The sequence below is a fragment of the Conger conger genome, chromosome 12 (genome assembly GCF_963514075.1).
Source record: "Conger conger chromosome 12, fConCon1.1, whole genome shotgun sequence".
NCBI classification, from domain to species: domain Eukaryota; kingdom Metazoa; phylum Chordata; class Actinopteri; order Anguilliformes; family Congridae; genus Conger; species Conger conger.
In genome coordinates, this window is record NC_083771.1 from 7,234,846 (window position 1) to 7,252,836 (window position 17,991).

General features: G+C 42.6%; 2 protein-coding genes across 3 annotated transcripts in view; both read right to left on the reverse strand.

Moving 5' to 3' along the window:
- ppp3ccb (protein phosphatase 3, catalytic subunit, gamma isozyme, b) overlaps positions 1-2,125 on the reverse strand; it is a 34,410-nt gene extending 32,285 nt beyond the window's left edge. Inside the window, exon 1 of one of the 2 annotated variants that reach the window (XM_061262502.1) lies at positions 1,402-2,125. In XM_061262502.1, the coding sequence (XP_061118486.1) occupies positions 1,402-1,453 (52 nt within the window). In that variant the 5' untranslated portion in view covers positions 1,454-2,125. The remainder of the gene's footprint in view (positions 1-1,401) is intronic. The other variant, XM_061262501.1, reaches the window with a different exon arrangement.
- Positions 2,126-2,822: 697 nt separating this feature from the next.
- On the reverse strand, positions 2,823-17,510 carry LOC133142493 (indoleamine 2,3-dioxygenase 2-like). The gene is made up of 11 exons (XM_061263746.1): positions 17,425-17,510; positions 13,028-13,123; positions 12,108-12,227; positions 11,162-11,280; positions 10,451-10,465; positions 9,900-9,999; positions 8,821-8,938; positions 8,116-8,167; positions 7,332-7,480; positions 5,136-5,489; positions 2,823-4,545 (listed from the first exon to the last, which is right to left on the reverse strand). The coding sequence occupies exons 1-10, from the start codon at positions 17,506-17,508 to the stop codon at positions 5,137-5,139; spliced, it is 1,206 nt and encodes a 401-aa protein (XP_061119730.1). The 5' UTR covers positions 17,509-17,510; the 3' UTR covers positions 2,823-4,545; position 5,136.
- Between the last annotated feature and the right edge of the window lie 481 nt (positions 17,511-17,991).

Consider the following 17,991-nt stretch of genomic DNA (forward strand, 5'->3'; position numbering starts at 1 on the left):
GGTTTCTGAAGTTTAACGCTCAGTTGGCTTGAGTTTTATTCATGGGACACACCTCAGCACCGTGAGTTCTGTGCGACCCGCGAAAACAAAGCTGCACTCACAAACACAGCTTAAAGAGTGAAATGTAAGCAATCTGGGTTTGATAGAGATAATACAGTCCGCATTGCAACATTTAAATTAAAATGCATAAACAACCCCATCTTCCAGATAACTTTCTAATAGGTCAACGAGATCTCTCCACGGTGATATTTAACGTTAGTCTATCAAACTGCACACATCTAGACTGAGCTACTCCATCCCGGGACTGAACCCGAAAAAAATATTAGCACCAAATAGAAACGCATGCATTCATTCTTCAGTCTTCAATTTGGAAAAGCTTCATGTTAGCATCGCTGAAACTTAAATCAAATCACATATACAGCTTTTGCAATGCCCAGTGACCCGTGGTGTAAACGCGACACGCAGGTGTGTGCATAGCATTAAACTTAATAAACTTTACCGTCGGCGTGTGAGCTGCATGCTTAAGGTGCTCTATATTCGTTCGTGTACAACAGATTTCAAGATTATTCTCCAGGACAGCTCCAGAATTTATGCGTTTTCACATCTCTTCTCACAACATTAAGCTGTGCATTAGTTTTTTTATCCTAGCCCAAAAACTTGCAAGAACGCATACGTATGGGTTGAAATCCGCCTGTTGTCGACACATCCCTAGTATTCGCTACACACTAACCAGCCCCCTGGCCTGCAACCTGCGTGAAAGAAGCTTCCGCAAAATGTGCGACATTATAATTTAGCTAACTTATAAGATCTAAGTTAATGTTAATGGAAATCCAGTGTTGGAATCGAATAACCCGAAGCGTTCCAAATGCAAATAAATGAGCAAGATGAAACTATACAACCAAATGAGCAGAGACATCCAACTAGGTATTCACAGTGAGATTAGCGATAGCTGTCAAATTTGAGAACTTCATTAGCTAGCTAATTTAGCTATTGTACACAGCTGCAAAATTAGCTAACATTAATTTAGTGGCGAGCTAGTTAGCTTGCACTGCTGAATTTGGTGCAACCATTGTTTAAATAGAGCTGGCGTAATAAATAATATTCAGTTACCTAGCTAACTAAGATATATACACAAAACATTAGCCTGATAGTTTACCTAACTATAGCTAGCTCGTCATCAATCTAGTTTAGCACCAGCTAGGAAAAAATATCCGACACCGGTACCTAAAGGAGTTGTTAGCTAGCTTAGTGTAACAGCTGACAAGAAAACCCGCCCTGCTGCTTAAAAAAAAAAAGGAAAAAAAAAAAGGCCAACTAGCTATGTTATCCATCCAGTTTAAACAATAATCATACCTCGCTACTTGAACTGATCACTAGGTTAGATGTGTGAATTAATCTTACCTTTAATTGGCCGTTCGGTGGTGGACTGCTTGTTCTGCTCCTTCACTGACATGTTTCACTTCGTTTCACGCCAGGAAATGTGCGAGAGAAAAAATACAGCTATCTGGCCAGCTACAGTTTAGCTAGCCAATTCCTCCGTGCAAGATCAATTAGCTAGCGAGCAAGCGATCTGAATTCCTTTGCCCCAAAATCTAAACCGGTAGCTAACGTTAGCACCTTAAACTGGGTTTCTTCGCACAGGTTGGGTGCGAGGTGAAAGCAGAGAGGGGAAGGGGTAAGGGGGACGCTTTCCTTGCTCGAATGCCTTCTATGTCCTTCGGTAACGTTAGCTCTCCAGTTGCTGTCAATTTCTGACAGAATTAGCTAGCTAACCTAAACCAGCAAACGAAAAATGTTACTTAGATGCATAAGTGGGGAAAAAAAACCCCGTAACGTTCCTCTTGGGTATCAAGCCAAATAGTTAATTTCACTCTGCTTAGTTAAAGAAAATGTCAATCGTCTTGATCTATTTCATTTTTTTTGGCCTATTTGGTATGGATTTTACAGCGATCCGTTCAATCTTCCAGACCCCGTCCGTCTTCACTCGGATTAAACCCCAATCCACCACAAACGGATTTCCTACAACATGGCGGCACTGAAACTATACATGTGCTGGATTGTGGGTAAAGTAGTATAACGTAAGAGCCCTATAACGTAAGACGCCAATGGTACTGCTTGGGTGACTGAGAGTTAAAAGACTATTGTTCCCCTCAGCCTTTACTCAAGCGTATGTCAAATATAAAGACCATTGCCCACGTTTATGGGAAATGTAGTTCACCGACATCAAATTGAAATCTGTATTGTTCCATTTTAAACTACACTAACCAGAAGTCATGTCTACAAGGAGCAGTGCATGTAGGGTAATGTGGTTTTTCATTTAAGCAGTGAAACGTCGACTGAATAGACCTCTGAAGGCTGTTTGTGGTTCTCAGAATTCAAAATGTTATGCATTTGTCTGAAATATATTGGTAAATGAACATAGATATACACATTAAATTCACGAACAAGGTAGTTCCTTGAAGAACAGACAATATCAATGCGATAACCAGTAGCTTACTGGATTTGGGTGTATTGTACACATCAGTGGCTTTGTCAGCTCTCTGTAGTTTATTCTATTTTGTTCATGTTTAAGTAAAGTACTCTAACATTTAAAATGCAAAATTAAATTTAAATAATGATCTTAAAACATACAGAATATATGTATTTTAATAGTTGTAAAATAAATACCATTTGCTCAGTTTTCACAGCTTTATAAAATTTTCTTGCATCAAATTGTCAAAAAAAATATATATATGTGAGTAAAATGGCCCCAGCCATAGCCTATACTCTGTCAATCCAAAGTAGCAATCGAATCATCACTTGAGGTTTGGCAAATGGCAACTGCAGAGTGGCACAACTTAAAACAACTTTCCTTTCAGTAAAACGCACAAATTTTCGGAATGTGCTACCAACTGAATTAAAATCTCAAAACAAGTACAAGGTATTCAATGATAAGGTGAAACACTGGCTTTACAGAATTGTAATCATTGCAAGAGTCCATGTCAATTATTATACGTAAAACATTGTAGATGACTCATCTGTAAATAATTGTAAATTCACTCACCTACTTTACTCATGTATACTTTAGTATGTGTCTGTTATGATGATTGTAATTGACTTCTAAACAATATTCAAAAGTGTAAAAGTCGAACCAGGGACAGGGGTTGCAGAAGTTCAAAGAGTTTAACCTGCATTGTTCAGAAAAGATCACTTGGTCTTGTAAAAACCAATTGCTGTGTTCTCAGAACCTGCAGTTTGATGTGCAAATGCATCTTAGCTTAAACCCAGTTGATGTGTCTTGTTGAAATCAGAGCTGCCAGTAGAGGTCACTTTAATTCAGGATGAAATTAAACTTGCTGCACACATGGTTTGAAGGGAGATAGATGTCTTCTGCTCAGATCATTTTCATATTTTTCAAATGTTAATATCACTATATGCTGGATGGTGGCATTACTACTTTAATACAAGTGTGAACCATTGCCATTAAATACATTTAAAATGCATAGTAGCCTATCTACTTTAATTATTTTTTTAAAGATAAGGCCAGCAAAAATTAACCTGTATTTTTAAATAATACCCTATGAAAAGGCCAAAACTTTCAATGCTTCTTTCCAATTTTCAATAGCCTACTGTCTAACATTCTCCCCTTTAGTGCTCAACCTTATGCCAATCATTCAAATTTGTGCTAAAATCATTGAATATCTACTGCTCAGAAAGACATGTTGATTTTCAGAAAATGCAAATGTTACCACTTACATTTACATTTTTGTCACTTGGCAGATGCTTTTAATCCAAAGAGACTTACAAGCGCATAGGTTCTTCCACAGGTTAAAAGCATCAAATCCGCAAAACACGCATTACCACACAGATGTGTAGTTTTTTACCACATTTATTTAAAAATGGAGCAAACACATCAAGTGCGATGTATTTACAGTATGTTTAAATTGTTTAGCCCAGACACATTGAACCAAACTTATTCAGACAATTTAGAAGCAATACCACTTCACTTTACCCTTTTCGGTTCGTTAATTCATGATTGTCCGTCAATTCATGACAGGATAATGCGCATTTATAAACTTCACTTTGCCGTTGGTGCATATTGCTGGTTTGTAAGAGAATTCTACCCGCTCCAGGTATCAGGTGCTTAAATCCGGGATGCTGACATTCTGGGAGAGGTGGGATGTCTGATACATTTGCAGTAGCTGAAAGAATTCTGTAAACAATGCGGGTTGAGGTCGGAGTGATGTACTGTATATCTGAACTCATGGGATGCTTCTTCCAATTAAATTACTGGACCGTAACTAACTGTTGTATAAATGCTCTTAACGTTTACAGTAAATGGCATACAGTCCTGCTGTCCTTTCAGTGGAACATCTGTGGCGAGTCTTCTGACACTCCTGACTCCTCGCTTTGGATTAAAAGCGTCTGCCAAATGACTCAAATGTAATGGTGGAGGGAATATCCCCCAGAGCCAGGCTGGCTGAGAGGGCCACATGTCAGTAATAGGAACTATGCATTATGTTCCCGGTCTGAGACGCCCAGGTGACATGCAGGGATCTGGATGACCTGAAAAGAACAGAACAAGCTTCTGGGTCCCAGTCATGTACCTTAACTTTATTTACCTGAACCATAACATGTACCTTCGTTACTATGTACCAAGCCTCAGACTTTGGTGTGGCAAGGCAAAAAGAGATGTATAAAGAGTGTGAGAGGTAAGAGGGGAAAATGAGTTGCTAAAAAGAGAGAGAAATATTGTTGTGTTATTTCATTACACTGTCTAATCACAAAAAGCATAATAATCTGATCACAGCAGCTCTGAGCTCAGTCAAATACTTATTATATTACATTACAGTTATTTAGCTGATGCTTTCATCCAAAGTGACTAACAGCTGATTAGACTAAGCAGGGACCTTGCTCTTATTGTGGCTACTCCGGGGCTTGGTCCACCAACCTTACCAGTCCCAGTCGAGCATCTTGGCCACTAGGCTATTGGCTGTCCATGGTAGGTCGTTTACATGTTACATACATTACTCTCTTTCTCTCAATGGTCTGTAAATTTGCTTATATTCATAATTATCTGCACCAGCGGATCCCAGAATAAAATGTCCACCCAGTACAGGCATGGCCGCCTGGAGACATAACCACAAAGCACGTACCTCATTGGTCGGTTATAAGGGCTCTTTTCGTGTCATCCCGAATCCCCTTCAGGAAGGGCAGGAAGTTGGAGCCGCCCGATCCGTGGGTTTCCTGCCTGGCGTGGGAGTTCCCGAAGGGGCAGTGGATGAGCTTGGCCTGGCCAGCGGGGATGGTGATGTAGCGGGCCGTGACGTTGAGGTGGTAGGTGCGTAGGTCCGCCAACGCCAGCACGCAGGAGTTGTATGAGTGGCGGAGCTCCTGGCTGGAGCTCCAGAGGACAAAATGGCGGAGGGGGGGCCAGCTGGACACTGTCTCCAGCAGCTGGCGGTGAGGGGGGGGCATGTAGGCTCGCATCGACTCCTGGAAGGAACGGCCTGAGGACGTGGGAGGCAATACTCATTGGTAATACTCATCTCAGTGAACAACAGCCGCTACAGCTACTTTTTGTTTTTGGTTTGTTTCTAATTTGTTCCTATTTTTCCCCAAATTTTGGTGGCCAATTGTACCCTGTTTATTTCAATTGCCCATGTACACTCACTGAGCACTTTATTAGGAACAACTTTACAGTTTACAGAACTGCTGCTCACTAGATGTTTTTTGTTTCTCTGCAAACTGTAGTGCATGAAAATCCCAGGAGATCACACTTTTCTGCGATACTCAACCCAACCGGTCTGGCACCAACAATCATTCCACGGTCAAAGTCACTCAGATCACATTTCTTCCCCATTCTGACATTTGGTCCGAAAAAGAGCTGAACCTTTGACAGAGACTTTAGTAAAAATAAATATTTTATCATGAAATACAACAAAGCTGTTAAGATTGCAAGAGCCATATATTTCTCTGCTATTATATCTGAAAATAAATATTCCAGAGTTTTGTTTGGCAGTATTGATTGTATAATCAATCCTTTGTCTGATGTAAATTGTCATTCATCTAATTTCGTGTGTGAGAATTTACATTGACAAGGTTAATAACACAAGGTTTCAGATTCCGATCTCAAACTTTGATTTAAATGTCAGAGTTCTTAGATTACAGTAAATTTACAGCTTCACAGTACCATCCTATATCACAATGTCTGTGGTGCAGCCCCTACTGCAGAACCATTGCCTAGGCTCTTCCATCCTTAGCAAGGATTGGCCAATTTCCGAACTTCCTTTTTCAAGCTAAATTTCTTGAGAAAATTAAGTAGACCGTTGCTTAATTTTCAGAGCAGAAATTGCCTTTTGCAAAATTCAGGTCAGGTTTTCTCCTCAAACAGCCCTGGTTTGAGTAGTACATTTATTGCTAATAAATGCTGATTCTAACAGATCTATTATTTTATGCCTTGCTTACTGCAGCTTTTGATACTGTTGATTATGTGATATTAATGGCAACATTAAGAACCTGGTTTGGCTTTGAAGACTGGTTTGGATTTTAAATTCCTATCAGTCTACTTAGCAATTGGTGAAACTGTGTCTTATATTACTCCTATTATCTGTGGAGTACCACAGGGGTCTGTTTTAGGTCCAGTTTTGCCCTCAGTTTATATGCTGCCCCATGGCGCAATAGTATTTACAAAAGTGATATCTCCTTTCTTTGCTATGCAGATGATAGCCACCCAGTGAGCTCTTTATTAGATATTTATCTATTTATGACTTATTTTTTAAACTTCTGCTGCTGTAGCCTATCCACTTAAGAGGTTTGACACGTGTGTTCAGAGATGCTCTTCTGCATACCACTGTTTTAATGTGTGGTTATTTGCATTACTGTCACCTTCCTGTCAGCTTCGACCAGTCTGGCCCTTCTCTGACTTCATTGACAAACCGTTTTTGCCTGCAGAACTGCTGCTCACTAGATGTTTTTAGTTTTTTGTTTCTCTGCAAACTGTAGTGCATGAAAATCCCAGGAGATCACACTTTTCTGCGATACTCAACCCAATACTTGTACCAACAATCATTCCACGGTCAAAGTCACTCAGATCACATTTCTTCCCCATTCTGACATTTGGTCTGAAAAAGAGCTGAACCTTTGACTATGTCTGCATGCTTTTATGCATTTAGTTGCTGCCACATGATTGGCTGATTAAATATTTTCTTTAACAAACTGGTGTACAGGTCTACCTAATAAAGTGTTCACTGAGTGTAAATAGTAATAATACTAAGTGTAAGAGTAATGTCTATCATAATGTGAAATTAGGAAAACTGACTGACGTAGGTTACACAGGGTGACCAACTCACCGGTTTCATCACTGTACTGCACCCCCAGCAGCAGGTCGAAGCACTGCAGGGCCGAGCTCTGGCCTGCACTGAGCCCATTGAGGCCTGGGGGCTGCTCTGGCACCCCCTCGTACCACAGACTGTTTGGGAGGGCTGGGTTATCCTTCCACCTGGCCCCACACCCCCACAACAGAGAGTCAGATCCAACAGCTCCATGGACTGCAGTGACAACAGCTCCTCAAGAACAATCACACCCCCCTCCATAACAACCAAACCCTAACCCCCCCCCCCCCCCCCCGATAATAACCACAAACCCCCCTCCATAACAACCACAATCCCTAAACCCCCCACAACAAGCTCAAACTCTAACCCCCCATGACAACCACAAACTCTACCTCTCCATAACAACCACAAACCCCCTCAATAACAATCACAACCCCCCATAACAACCACAAACCCCCCTCCGTAATAACCACAAACGCCCCTCCAAAACAACCAGAAACCCCCCTCATAACAACCACAATCCCTAAACCCCCCACAACAACCTCAAACTAACCCCTCCATGACAACCACAAACCCTTAACTCCCCCACAACAACCACAAACTCTACCCCCCCATAACAACCACAAACCCCCCTCCATAACAATCACAACCCCCCCATAACAACCACAAACCCCAAACCCCTCCTCCACAGCAGTGACAAACCCTCATGCCCCTCCCCCACTGCATATTGCAATGTTTTAGATGAGTACAATTAATTAAGTCAGTAGACATCCAGACAAAGAACAACTTTTTGCAAACTCACCCCATGAAGAAGGTTCGCATACTGTTGTAAAACATTGTGGGTTCAACATGCTCTGAAGGAAAACAAAAGTGGACAGTTTGTCAGGCTGTTCCAAATTCAGAAGCCAAATGTCCAAAGCACATGTGAGGTGTGTCACAGTTCAAATGTTACATTTTATATACACTCAGTGAGCACTTTATTAGGTAGGCCTGTACACCAGCTTGTTAATGCAAATATTTAATCAGCCAAGCATGTGGCAGAATGGGGAGGAAATGCGATGTGACTCTAAGGATCTAAGGTTGAATGATTGTTGGTGCCAGCCAGGGTGGTTTCTCAGAGACTCCTGATCTCCTGAGATTTTCATGCAAAATAGTTTCTAGAGTTTGCAGACGATGGTGCGGCCTGTAGCGTAAGTAGGGCGGCCTGTAGCATAGTGGTTAAGGTAAATGACTGGGACACGCAAGGTCAGTGGTTCTAATCCCGTTGGGCCCTTGAGCAAGGCCCTTAACCCTGCACTGCTCCAGGGGAGGATTGTCTCCTGCTTAGTCTAATCAACTGTACGTTGCTCTGGATAAGAGCGTCTGCCAAATGCAAATAATGTAATGTAATGTAATGGTGCGGAAAACAATATAGTCATGATATAATCAACATGTACGGTTTTTAAAAGCTGAGCAGGGGTCCAGCTGAGCAGGGGGCAGCCTCGCGGCGGTTCTGACAGTAACCTACTGTGTATGAGCTTGAACACCTCTGCCATCCTCCTGATGGAATCGCTCACAACAGTGAGCCCCTCCTGCACTGCAGTGATGTCACGGGTCAGCATGGAGTTCATTACCGTGGCAAGTCCCTGAAAGAAAAAGCAGTCGCTACATCAGCGAGAGTGACGGCCGGCTGCACTGACCTAGCGGACCGGTATTTCAATTTCTTTTAAAGGCCAACACGCCAACCACAACGTCCCCCCCCCCCCCCCCATAACTTAATTATATTTCATATTTTTTAGCTTTTCATATCATCCTGGAACCACATGTACATAGCAGGTTTGGTCAATGCTTGCATATCTGAGGGTCTAACTACTATTTTTCCAAGCTGTTTGTAAAATTATTTCCCATGTGACATATGTTTCTGCATAATTAGCTGATGACATTGGTAAATATAAACCTCTGAGTCTGCCTAATCTGCCTCTTTGAGACAGAGCATTTTGGCACCTTTTGAGAACCCTGTTCTCTAAATTAATTTGTTGTCAGTTAGTTATTAACCGGTTACTTTGCTCCTCGATCCCTCTCCTTCACTATTATGTTCTCTTCACTAAAGCTACACTTTCGCCACTGTCCATGTTAACACAGAGAACTGACCACAGGAGGTAGAGGGGGAGGGGCACTCAACGTCCATCCATCCATCCATTATCTGAACCCGCTTATCCTGATCAGGGTCGCAGGGGGGCTGGAGCCTATCCCAGCATACATTGGGCGAAAGGCAGGAATACACCCTGGACAGGTCGCCAGTCCATCGCAGGGCACACGCACCATTCACTCACACACTCATGCCAACGGGCAATTTAGACTCTCCAATCGGCCTAACCTGCATGTCTTTGGACTGTGGGAGGAAACCGGAGTACCCGGAGGAAACCCACGCAGACACGGGGAGAACATGCAAACTCCGCACAGAGAGGCCCCGGCCGACGGGGATTCGAACCCAGGACCTCCACTCAACGTAACCTACGTAACTGCTATTTGTGAACATTTTGTAGGCGTTTTAGATACTGAAACCAGGGTGAGGACGCTGATGCATGTGGGCCTTTAAATTTGTACCTGCAGTCCTGTGCAAGCAGACTGCTCCACCAGCACGGAGACCAGGAAGAAGCCTTTACAGCTGTCTCCCCCTGGAATCATGAAGAGTGTGTCTATATTCCTGCAAGTCAACACACACAAAATGCACTGGATGAGAAAATCTTCTCGAAATCGAGTATTGGCATGCCCGAAACCACTGTGTCCTCAAAATATGTAGTGTGAACTAAACATACTACAGACTTCGCAACTTGTAATAAAGTCACCTTGTGCACTCACCCGGAAGCACATCCCATACTAATATAAGTAAGCCGTATGTTTAGTAGACACTACAAATTTTGAGAACACGGTAGTCTGGAGGCTGTCATATGCACAGCAGGGACTCATTCCAATCGCTTATTTCTCTCCTCTTTTTTATTTTTCTTGCTCCTTTATCAACTCCTAACTCCACCCATCAGGAGAGGCTAGATACACAGGAAAGTAAAAATAAGTGAAGTCGGAATGGCAAATGGAATGTCTTGCTCCTTCGGTGCAACAACAAATGACGTCCTCAGGGAAATGCAGACACCACTCACTCAATTTCCATGGGCCTGGAGAGTCATAGAGGTCAGAGGTGAAGCATTCCACAGGTGACCAGCAGGAGCATGAGAACAGAGGAAACACAAACAATCAGACGCCTGCTTTCATTTGGTTTCTGAAAAAACAACTCAAGCTAAGTTTTGAAACAGCTAGTGGCTGATTGACCAGTTTAGACCAGCTCCAAGCTCGGCATGGTTTAGCTGGTTGACCAGTTCAGACCAGCTCCCAGCTCGACATGGTTTAGCTGGTTGACCAGTTCAGACCAGCTCCCAGCTCGACATGGTTTAGCTGGTTGACCAGTTCAAACCAGCTCCCAGCTCGACATGGTTTAGCTGGTTGACCAGTTCAGACCAGCTCCCAGCTCGACATGGTTTAGCTGGTTGACCAGTTCAGACCAGCTCCCAGCACGACATGGTTTAGCTGGTTCACCAGTTCAGACCAGCTCCCAGCTAGACATGGTTTGACCAGCTCAGGCTCAGACAAGCTGCCAGCACTAGCTGGTTAAACTGCTCATACCCAGCTAGACCAGCTTCATGACCAGCTTGGCCATGCTGGTTAATCAGCACGTACCCAGCTAGACCAGCTCAAATTTCCAGCTGGCATAACTTGATTTTACAGTAGGGAAGGGTATGGGCTGTTATTCATCATATTTAATCAGAACACAGTTTTCATAAGATGCTAATGAAGCTCATTCCTAATGGACAGACCTGCCAGGGTCCCTCAGCCACCAGTTGGCCAGCACGCAGTCGGCGTATACGAGGATAGGAGGGAGTCCCAGCATTTTGGAGACCGTGCAGTACGGCACAGCGAGCACTTTAGGCAGGACCTATCACACGACACATCACACAATGGACATGAGTGCCATTACACTGAAAAACACATGCAATACACTCATATGCCCTAGAAACTCCTTACATAACCGTCTGTAAATTACAGAATCTCTGTAGATAAAGTTCTGTAAATTAATTGAAAAACACATGCAAAACACACTCATATGCCCTAGACACTTTGTATAGACATCTCTGTCAATACATTGAAAAACACACTCATATGCCCTAGAAACTCTTTACATAAAGTTCTGTAAATGAATTGAAAAACACATGCAAAACACACTCATATGCCCTAGACACTTTGTACAGACATCTCTGTCAATACATTGAAAAACACACTCATATGCCCTAGAAACTCTTGACATAAATGTCTGTAAATTACATTCAAAAACACATGCAAAACACAGTCATATGCCCTAGAAACTCTGTACATAAAGTTCTGTAAATGAATTGAAAAACACATGCAAAACACACTCATATGCCTTAGACCAGGGATGAGCCAGTGCGTATGCAGGATTTTGCTGCCACTAGTTACCCTGGCTCAATCAACTCCATGCAGCCATCTACATACATGCAGTCATAACCATGACCGATTCACTCGTAAATGAATGCTACAAGACAAAAAGATGAATCAGCCGTTTATGCGGCAATAAATGACCGATCATGTAAATGATTGGGCTAATTAAATAATTAGGAGCAGAAGTTAGTTTGAAATCCAGAAACAGACACCGCCCACCTTGCCCATCCATGGCCTAGGCACATTTCCGCCAATTCAACTGAAAAACACATGCAAAACAGGCTCCCCACAAAGTAAGCTGGCCACCTTGGCAGGTTGGTGTGCGCCGTCCTGCCACACGTATCCCATGGTGATGAAGCCCAGAGCAGTGCGAGCCAGTCTCAGCTCCCTGTGCCCCTTCAGATAGCTGCTGCTCAGCAGAGGCATCTGTAAGGAGAGGATATACATTCACTGTGTGAGATTCGGTCCGGTCCAGAAGCGGATTCACTGTGTGACATTCAGTCCGGTCTAGAAACAGATACACTATGTGAGACTGAGTCCGGTCCAGAAGCGGATTCACTGTGTGAGATTCAGTCCGGTCCAGAAGCGGATTCACTGTGTGACATTCAGTCCGGTCTAGCAACAGATACACTATGTGAGATTGAGTCCGGTCCAGAAGCGGATTCACTGTGTGAGATTCAGTCCGGTCCAGAAGTGGATTCACTGTGTGAGATTCAGTCCGGTCCAGAAGCGGATTCACTGTGTGAGATTCAGTCCGGTCCCGAAGCGAATACAGTCTGTATTCCTAGTTCACTGGGTCATCGCAGGGCACAGACCACTCACTCACACACTCCTACATACCTACAGCCATTTTAGACTCTCCAATTAACTTAACCTTCATTGTACGTCGCTCTGGATAAGAGCGTCTGCTAAATGCCTTGTAATGTAATGTCATGTAATAATGTCTTTGGACTGTAGGAAGAAAGCAGAGTACCTGGAGGAAACCCACGCAAACACAGGGAGAACATGCTAACTCCACACACTAAGGCCGGGATTCAAACCCCCGGGACCTTCTTGCTGTGAGGCGACAGTGCCACCCACTTGCAGAAAGGTTTTCAAAAAAGGTCTCAAGGTCTCAATATGCATTCAGCCAAAGTAAGGCCCACCCAACCACCAAGGAATGAGCAGGTCATCTTCGGAGGACAGCGATATCGGGGTTCACCGGGGTGCTTTTCCGGGCCTCTCACCTCCGCCACTCGCGCTTGCAGCTGGTGAGTCTGTACAAGGTGGGGGACATTCCTCGCCAAGTCCATCCATATCCAGTAATACTCTGGGAGATCCGTCTGAAAGATGCGATTAGATTTCATTCAGGGCCTTTTATATGCTCAAGTCCCTTAACTTTCACCATTTCACCGCTGAAACTGTCAGCAGTGTTTAATCATTCATTTTTTATTTCTAAGAGAACATTGTATATGTTTACATATCTGCATATACGTGTGTATGTATGTGTACATGTATATACACAAGTATGTGCATGTATACGTTTAGTAATGTGTATATGTAGGTACAGTATTTTACTGTACAGTGCAGTCCGAAAGTATTTGGACAGTTTTAAAAAAAAAGTTTTTCTCTGTGCTCTTGCAAACAAACAGTTGAAATAAAACAATGAATCACATGTGGTTAAAAGGCAAACTTTCAGCTTTAATCCATATTGGACTTTGTATACTACAATTCCTACACTGTTCACCCAATATGGATGTAAAAACCATCACCGCCAATCAATTAAAGCTAATAGCCATTTACACTCAGTGACCACTTTATTAGGTAGACCTGTACACCAGATTGGTAATGCAAATGTTTAAGCAGCCAATCATGTGAAAGCAACTAAATGCATAAAAGCATGCAGACATGGTGAAGAGGAGATGGGATAGACTGGTCTAAGTATTTGGTACACAAGTACAGTACCAGTCAAAATTTTGGAAACACCCTTTTCTGTCTTTTTTGATTAATGTTTTATTTCCACTGTTTGTAATCAAACAATTCATATGTGGTCAAAGTGCAGATTCTCATATTTTATTAAACCATGTTTTTATACATTTCACCATGTAGTAATTACAGTGATTATACATAGCCCCCCCTCCCGATTTATATGTTTGAAACAAATTAACATAATGCCAAGTAGTAGTCATGTTTTGATATCCATCGCATACCATGACCTCTTGATGTCTGTGATCGATCAACATCACCAGAGTCTGGATATCTTATTTTTAGGTTGTCCTGCAAGCCATACTATAACTCTTTGCATTTTAATGGATCTCTACGGAAATTAGGGTGTGGGACTAGATTCAGCTGTAAATTATACTTTGTTTCCTTTTCCTGGGGCGACCCCTGCGCCCCTGAGCTCAGGGACCACTCCACCCTGACCCCTGCTCTGAGGTTGTAGACTGCTGCAACCCAGCTCCTCTCCTGCCTCCTGCCCAGGCTTCAACACATCCTGGAGCTACAGACTCACCCCCCTCCCCTCTGAACTGCATACTACTACACGCCTTAATGTGGACTAGGCTCTACGCTACCGGCGAGTCCAAAACCTCAACTGTGCCCGTCTTAGCCTATAGGCCAGCGGAGGATGGGCATCCCCCTGTATTTCATGCTATCGGGGAGTTCTCTCTCGCCACTGTTTGAGGGCCTTTCTCCTCATTCGGGAGTTGTTTACTTCATATGCTATTCGGGGGCTCAGTATTGTTTTTCTTTTTTCTTCCTGTCTGTGACTTTGGGGCAAGTCCTCTGTGAAAAACAATATACAGATATAAATTAATTATTGTGTGTATTGTGGGCAGTGATTTTCAATTTCTATTGTATTTCTATAGTGTATTTTTATAGTAGTAATTACAGCACTTTTTATACATAGCCCCACATTTAAATGTTTGAGACAAATGAACATAATGTCAAATAAAATAGTAATGTTCTGTATTTGGTTACTGTATGCCATGACTTCCTGATGTCTGGGACCCTTCAACATCATCAGAGTCTGGATATCTTACTTTCAGGTTATCTAACAAGCGATATCAAATCTTCTTTGCATTTGAATGGATGTTTGATGACAAATAGAGGAAATAAAACATGAATCAAAAAAGACAGAAAAAGGTGTTTCCAAACTTTTGACTGGTACTGTTTGTTTCGTTTTCCCAACGCAACCCCTATCAGTCCGCCATCAGTTCTTCTGGTAAATTAGCTATTTAAAGTTGTATATGAGGCCATATAAAATGGAAACAGCAGCTGCTAAAAGAGCACAGCTAATGTTAGAAACAGTGCAAAGCTGTGTGGTTATATGGCATATGCCACCCTATCAAAAATTGAGATTCCAACTAATCAAGCTAATCAAGCATGCTTTGTTGTTTACAAACTGGTGAAGTGGAAAATGATGTAACCAGCTACATTGTATAATGTACATCTGTTATTATTGATCTGTTATTATTATCACTTAGCTATCAGAGATTTCAACCATGGTTCTGTCCATTAATCCTGCCATTTCTGAAATCTAAATATAAATCTGTTCATGTCAACATGGAACAGAATCCTGAGTCCTGAGTTTTGACATGTTGTGTGTTCAGAGATGCTCTTCTGCATACTGTTGTAATGTGTAACTATTTGCATTACTGTCACTTTCCGATCAGCTCTGACCACTCCAGCCCTTCACCTCTGACTGCTCTCATTGACAGTGTGCTTTTGTGCACAGAACTGCTGCTCACTGGATGTTTTCTGTTTTTCCATCCATCAATCCATCCATTATCACCCGCTTATCCGGAGTCAGGTCGCAGTAGCAGTAGGCTGAGCAGGGTATTCCCAGCGTCCCTCTCCCCAGCGACGCATTCCAGCTCTTCCTGGGGGATCCCGAGGCGTTCCCAGGCCAGGAGAGATATATAATCTCCTCGGGGAGATATAGTCTACCTCGGGGTCTCCGCCCAGTTGGACATGCCTGAAAACCTCCAAAGGGAGGCACCCGGGAGGCATCCTGATCAGATGCCCCAACCACCTCAGTTGGCTCCTTTCGACGCGAAGGAGCAGCGGCTCTACTCCGAGCTCCCTCCGGATGTCTGAGCTCCTCACCCTATCTCTAAGGCTGAGCCGAGCCACCCTACGGAGGAAGCTCATTTTGGCCGCTTGTATCCACAATCTCATTCTTTCTGTCACTACCCAGAGCATGTGACCATGAGAGTTGGGATGTAGATCGACCGGTAACATGATTGGCTGATTAAATACTTGGATTAACAAGCCGGTGTACAGGTCTACCTAATAGTAGAATAGTAGAATAGAATAGAATAGAATAGTAATAAGTGATCACTGAGTGTATATGTCAAAAAACCTTGCTGTGTGCACACAAGAGGAGATGGAATACAAATATAATATTGTCTAACTATTAGCTGGCCATCAAATGCTCATGAGTTGATATTATATGCATATAGTGCTCATACAATAACCCAACGCTCTTCAAGTAAACTGTATTTTGCCATAAATTATATAATCGGAGACCATTGTGTTTTTGTACAGGAATAGACAACAACATGAATTATGTGAAGGTTACTTCATATTTACCTTGCTGTGAAAATGCACATTAGAAATTGACCAAACTACCTTAAATATTTCACAAGAAACAATGGAATGTCTAGGTTAATCAGTGTGACATATGTTTTTGCATGACCAACCTTTATCAATAATTTAAACGTATCGAAGCATTTAGTTTTTAAATTAATTTACATTTAATATTTGTATTTACATATACTATAGAAGTTTTCTATTGTGGCCATTTAGCAGACATTCCACTTATCCAGACCTACTGTATACAGCTCACTCAAAGCATGCCAATATTATGGGGGCAGTGACAACCTTGAGACAATATTTTAAACCAATAGTGACACTTGGGCGACCCATTAATCCTAATTGCGCCCATGCATATGTTCCAATCTTCCAATCTGTTCAGAGATACAGGCACAGTTGCTCAATGTGAGACAGTAGTCTACATTAATGGAGAAATCAAGTCCTCAAATATTGAGAGAAACGACGGACATGTGAAGTAAGAATTTGCTTAGTAAACGTAGTAGGCTAATCGTGTTTAACATACGAAAAGGATTGTCCACCGCCCTCGTTTAAATGTTGTTTTTTCTAGAAATGTTACAACACCTGTTAGACCGGCAGAGGCCGCTTTTGGAGCAAGCTGGGACTAGATTACTGTACTTCTGCCACCGCATGTGATATCTGCATTCTGTGCCAATGATGAATGATTGTATCTAGCTCAAGAGTCCCGATGTGCCCGGTGCAGTAGCAAAGACTAGTTCGCCTCATATAACCTACTGTAACTATTGCTATCCTAGGTAAATTGCCTAGTTCCAAGCGAGCTAATAATGAAACACTGCCGCTGAGGAGTGAAATTAATTTCATTTTTTATTCACTTATTTTAATATGATATTCATGGATGGTTTAATTATAATCCCATTAAAGCTGTTCGCTGTGGTAGCCTAATAGCTACACCAATTCTGCGTTAAATTAACGTCATCGCAAATTGATACAGCTTTAAAAACATTTTTTCAACAACTTTAATTAAGAAATCAAATGAATCATAATATTATAATAGACTGTTATTTCTTACCAATGGATCTGTTAGGAGGAAACCGTACTTCTCCGACACGCAGAAAGAGCTCAGATCGACAGGCGCAGAGGGGTCTGCTTCCATGGTTACACTGGACAATCAATGTTAACTTTCATTGCACTTTTAAACAATCATCCAGGACGCGCCTCAGCCAATCCCGCCCCCCATCCCTTCCCCCGCTTCAGAGTCCCTGAAACAGCACGTGGGGGAGTGATACTCGCCTGAATTGATTGATACCACTATGTGCTTTCCAATTTCCCTTTTTAGTTTTTATTTTTCCGAAGACACGACCAACTGCAGCTGCACCTCCCGCTCCCGCTGCATCTCCCTGCTGTCTGTTCTGGCTCCACGGTAGTGGAACGAACTCCCCGTTGAGGTCAGAACAGTAGAATCTCTTTCCATATTCAAGTGCAAACTGAAGACGCACCTCTTCAAGCTGTACCTCTCCCTGTCCCTCCATACCTCCCTGTAAATCTTAATTGTTGTCCTTCTGTGATATTTACTTGTGTATCAGGATGTTTAGTTTGGCTAGGTAAGCAGTGTTTGGCTAGGTAAGCGGTTTGTTTG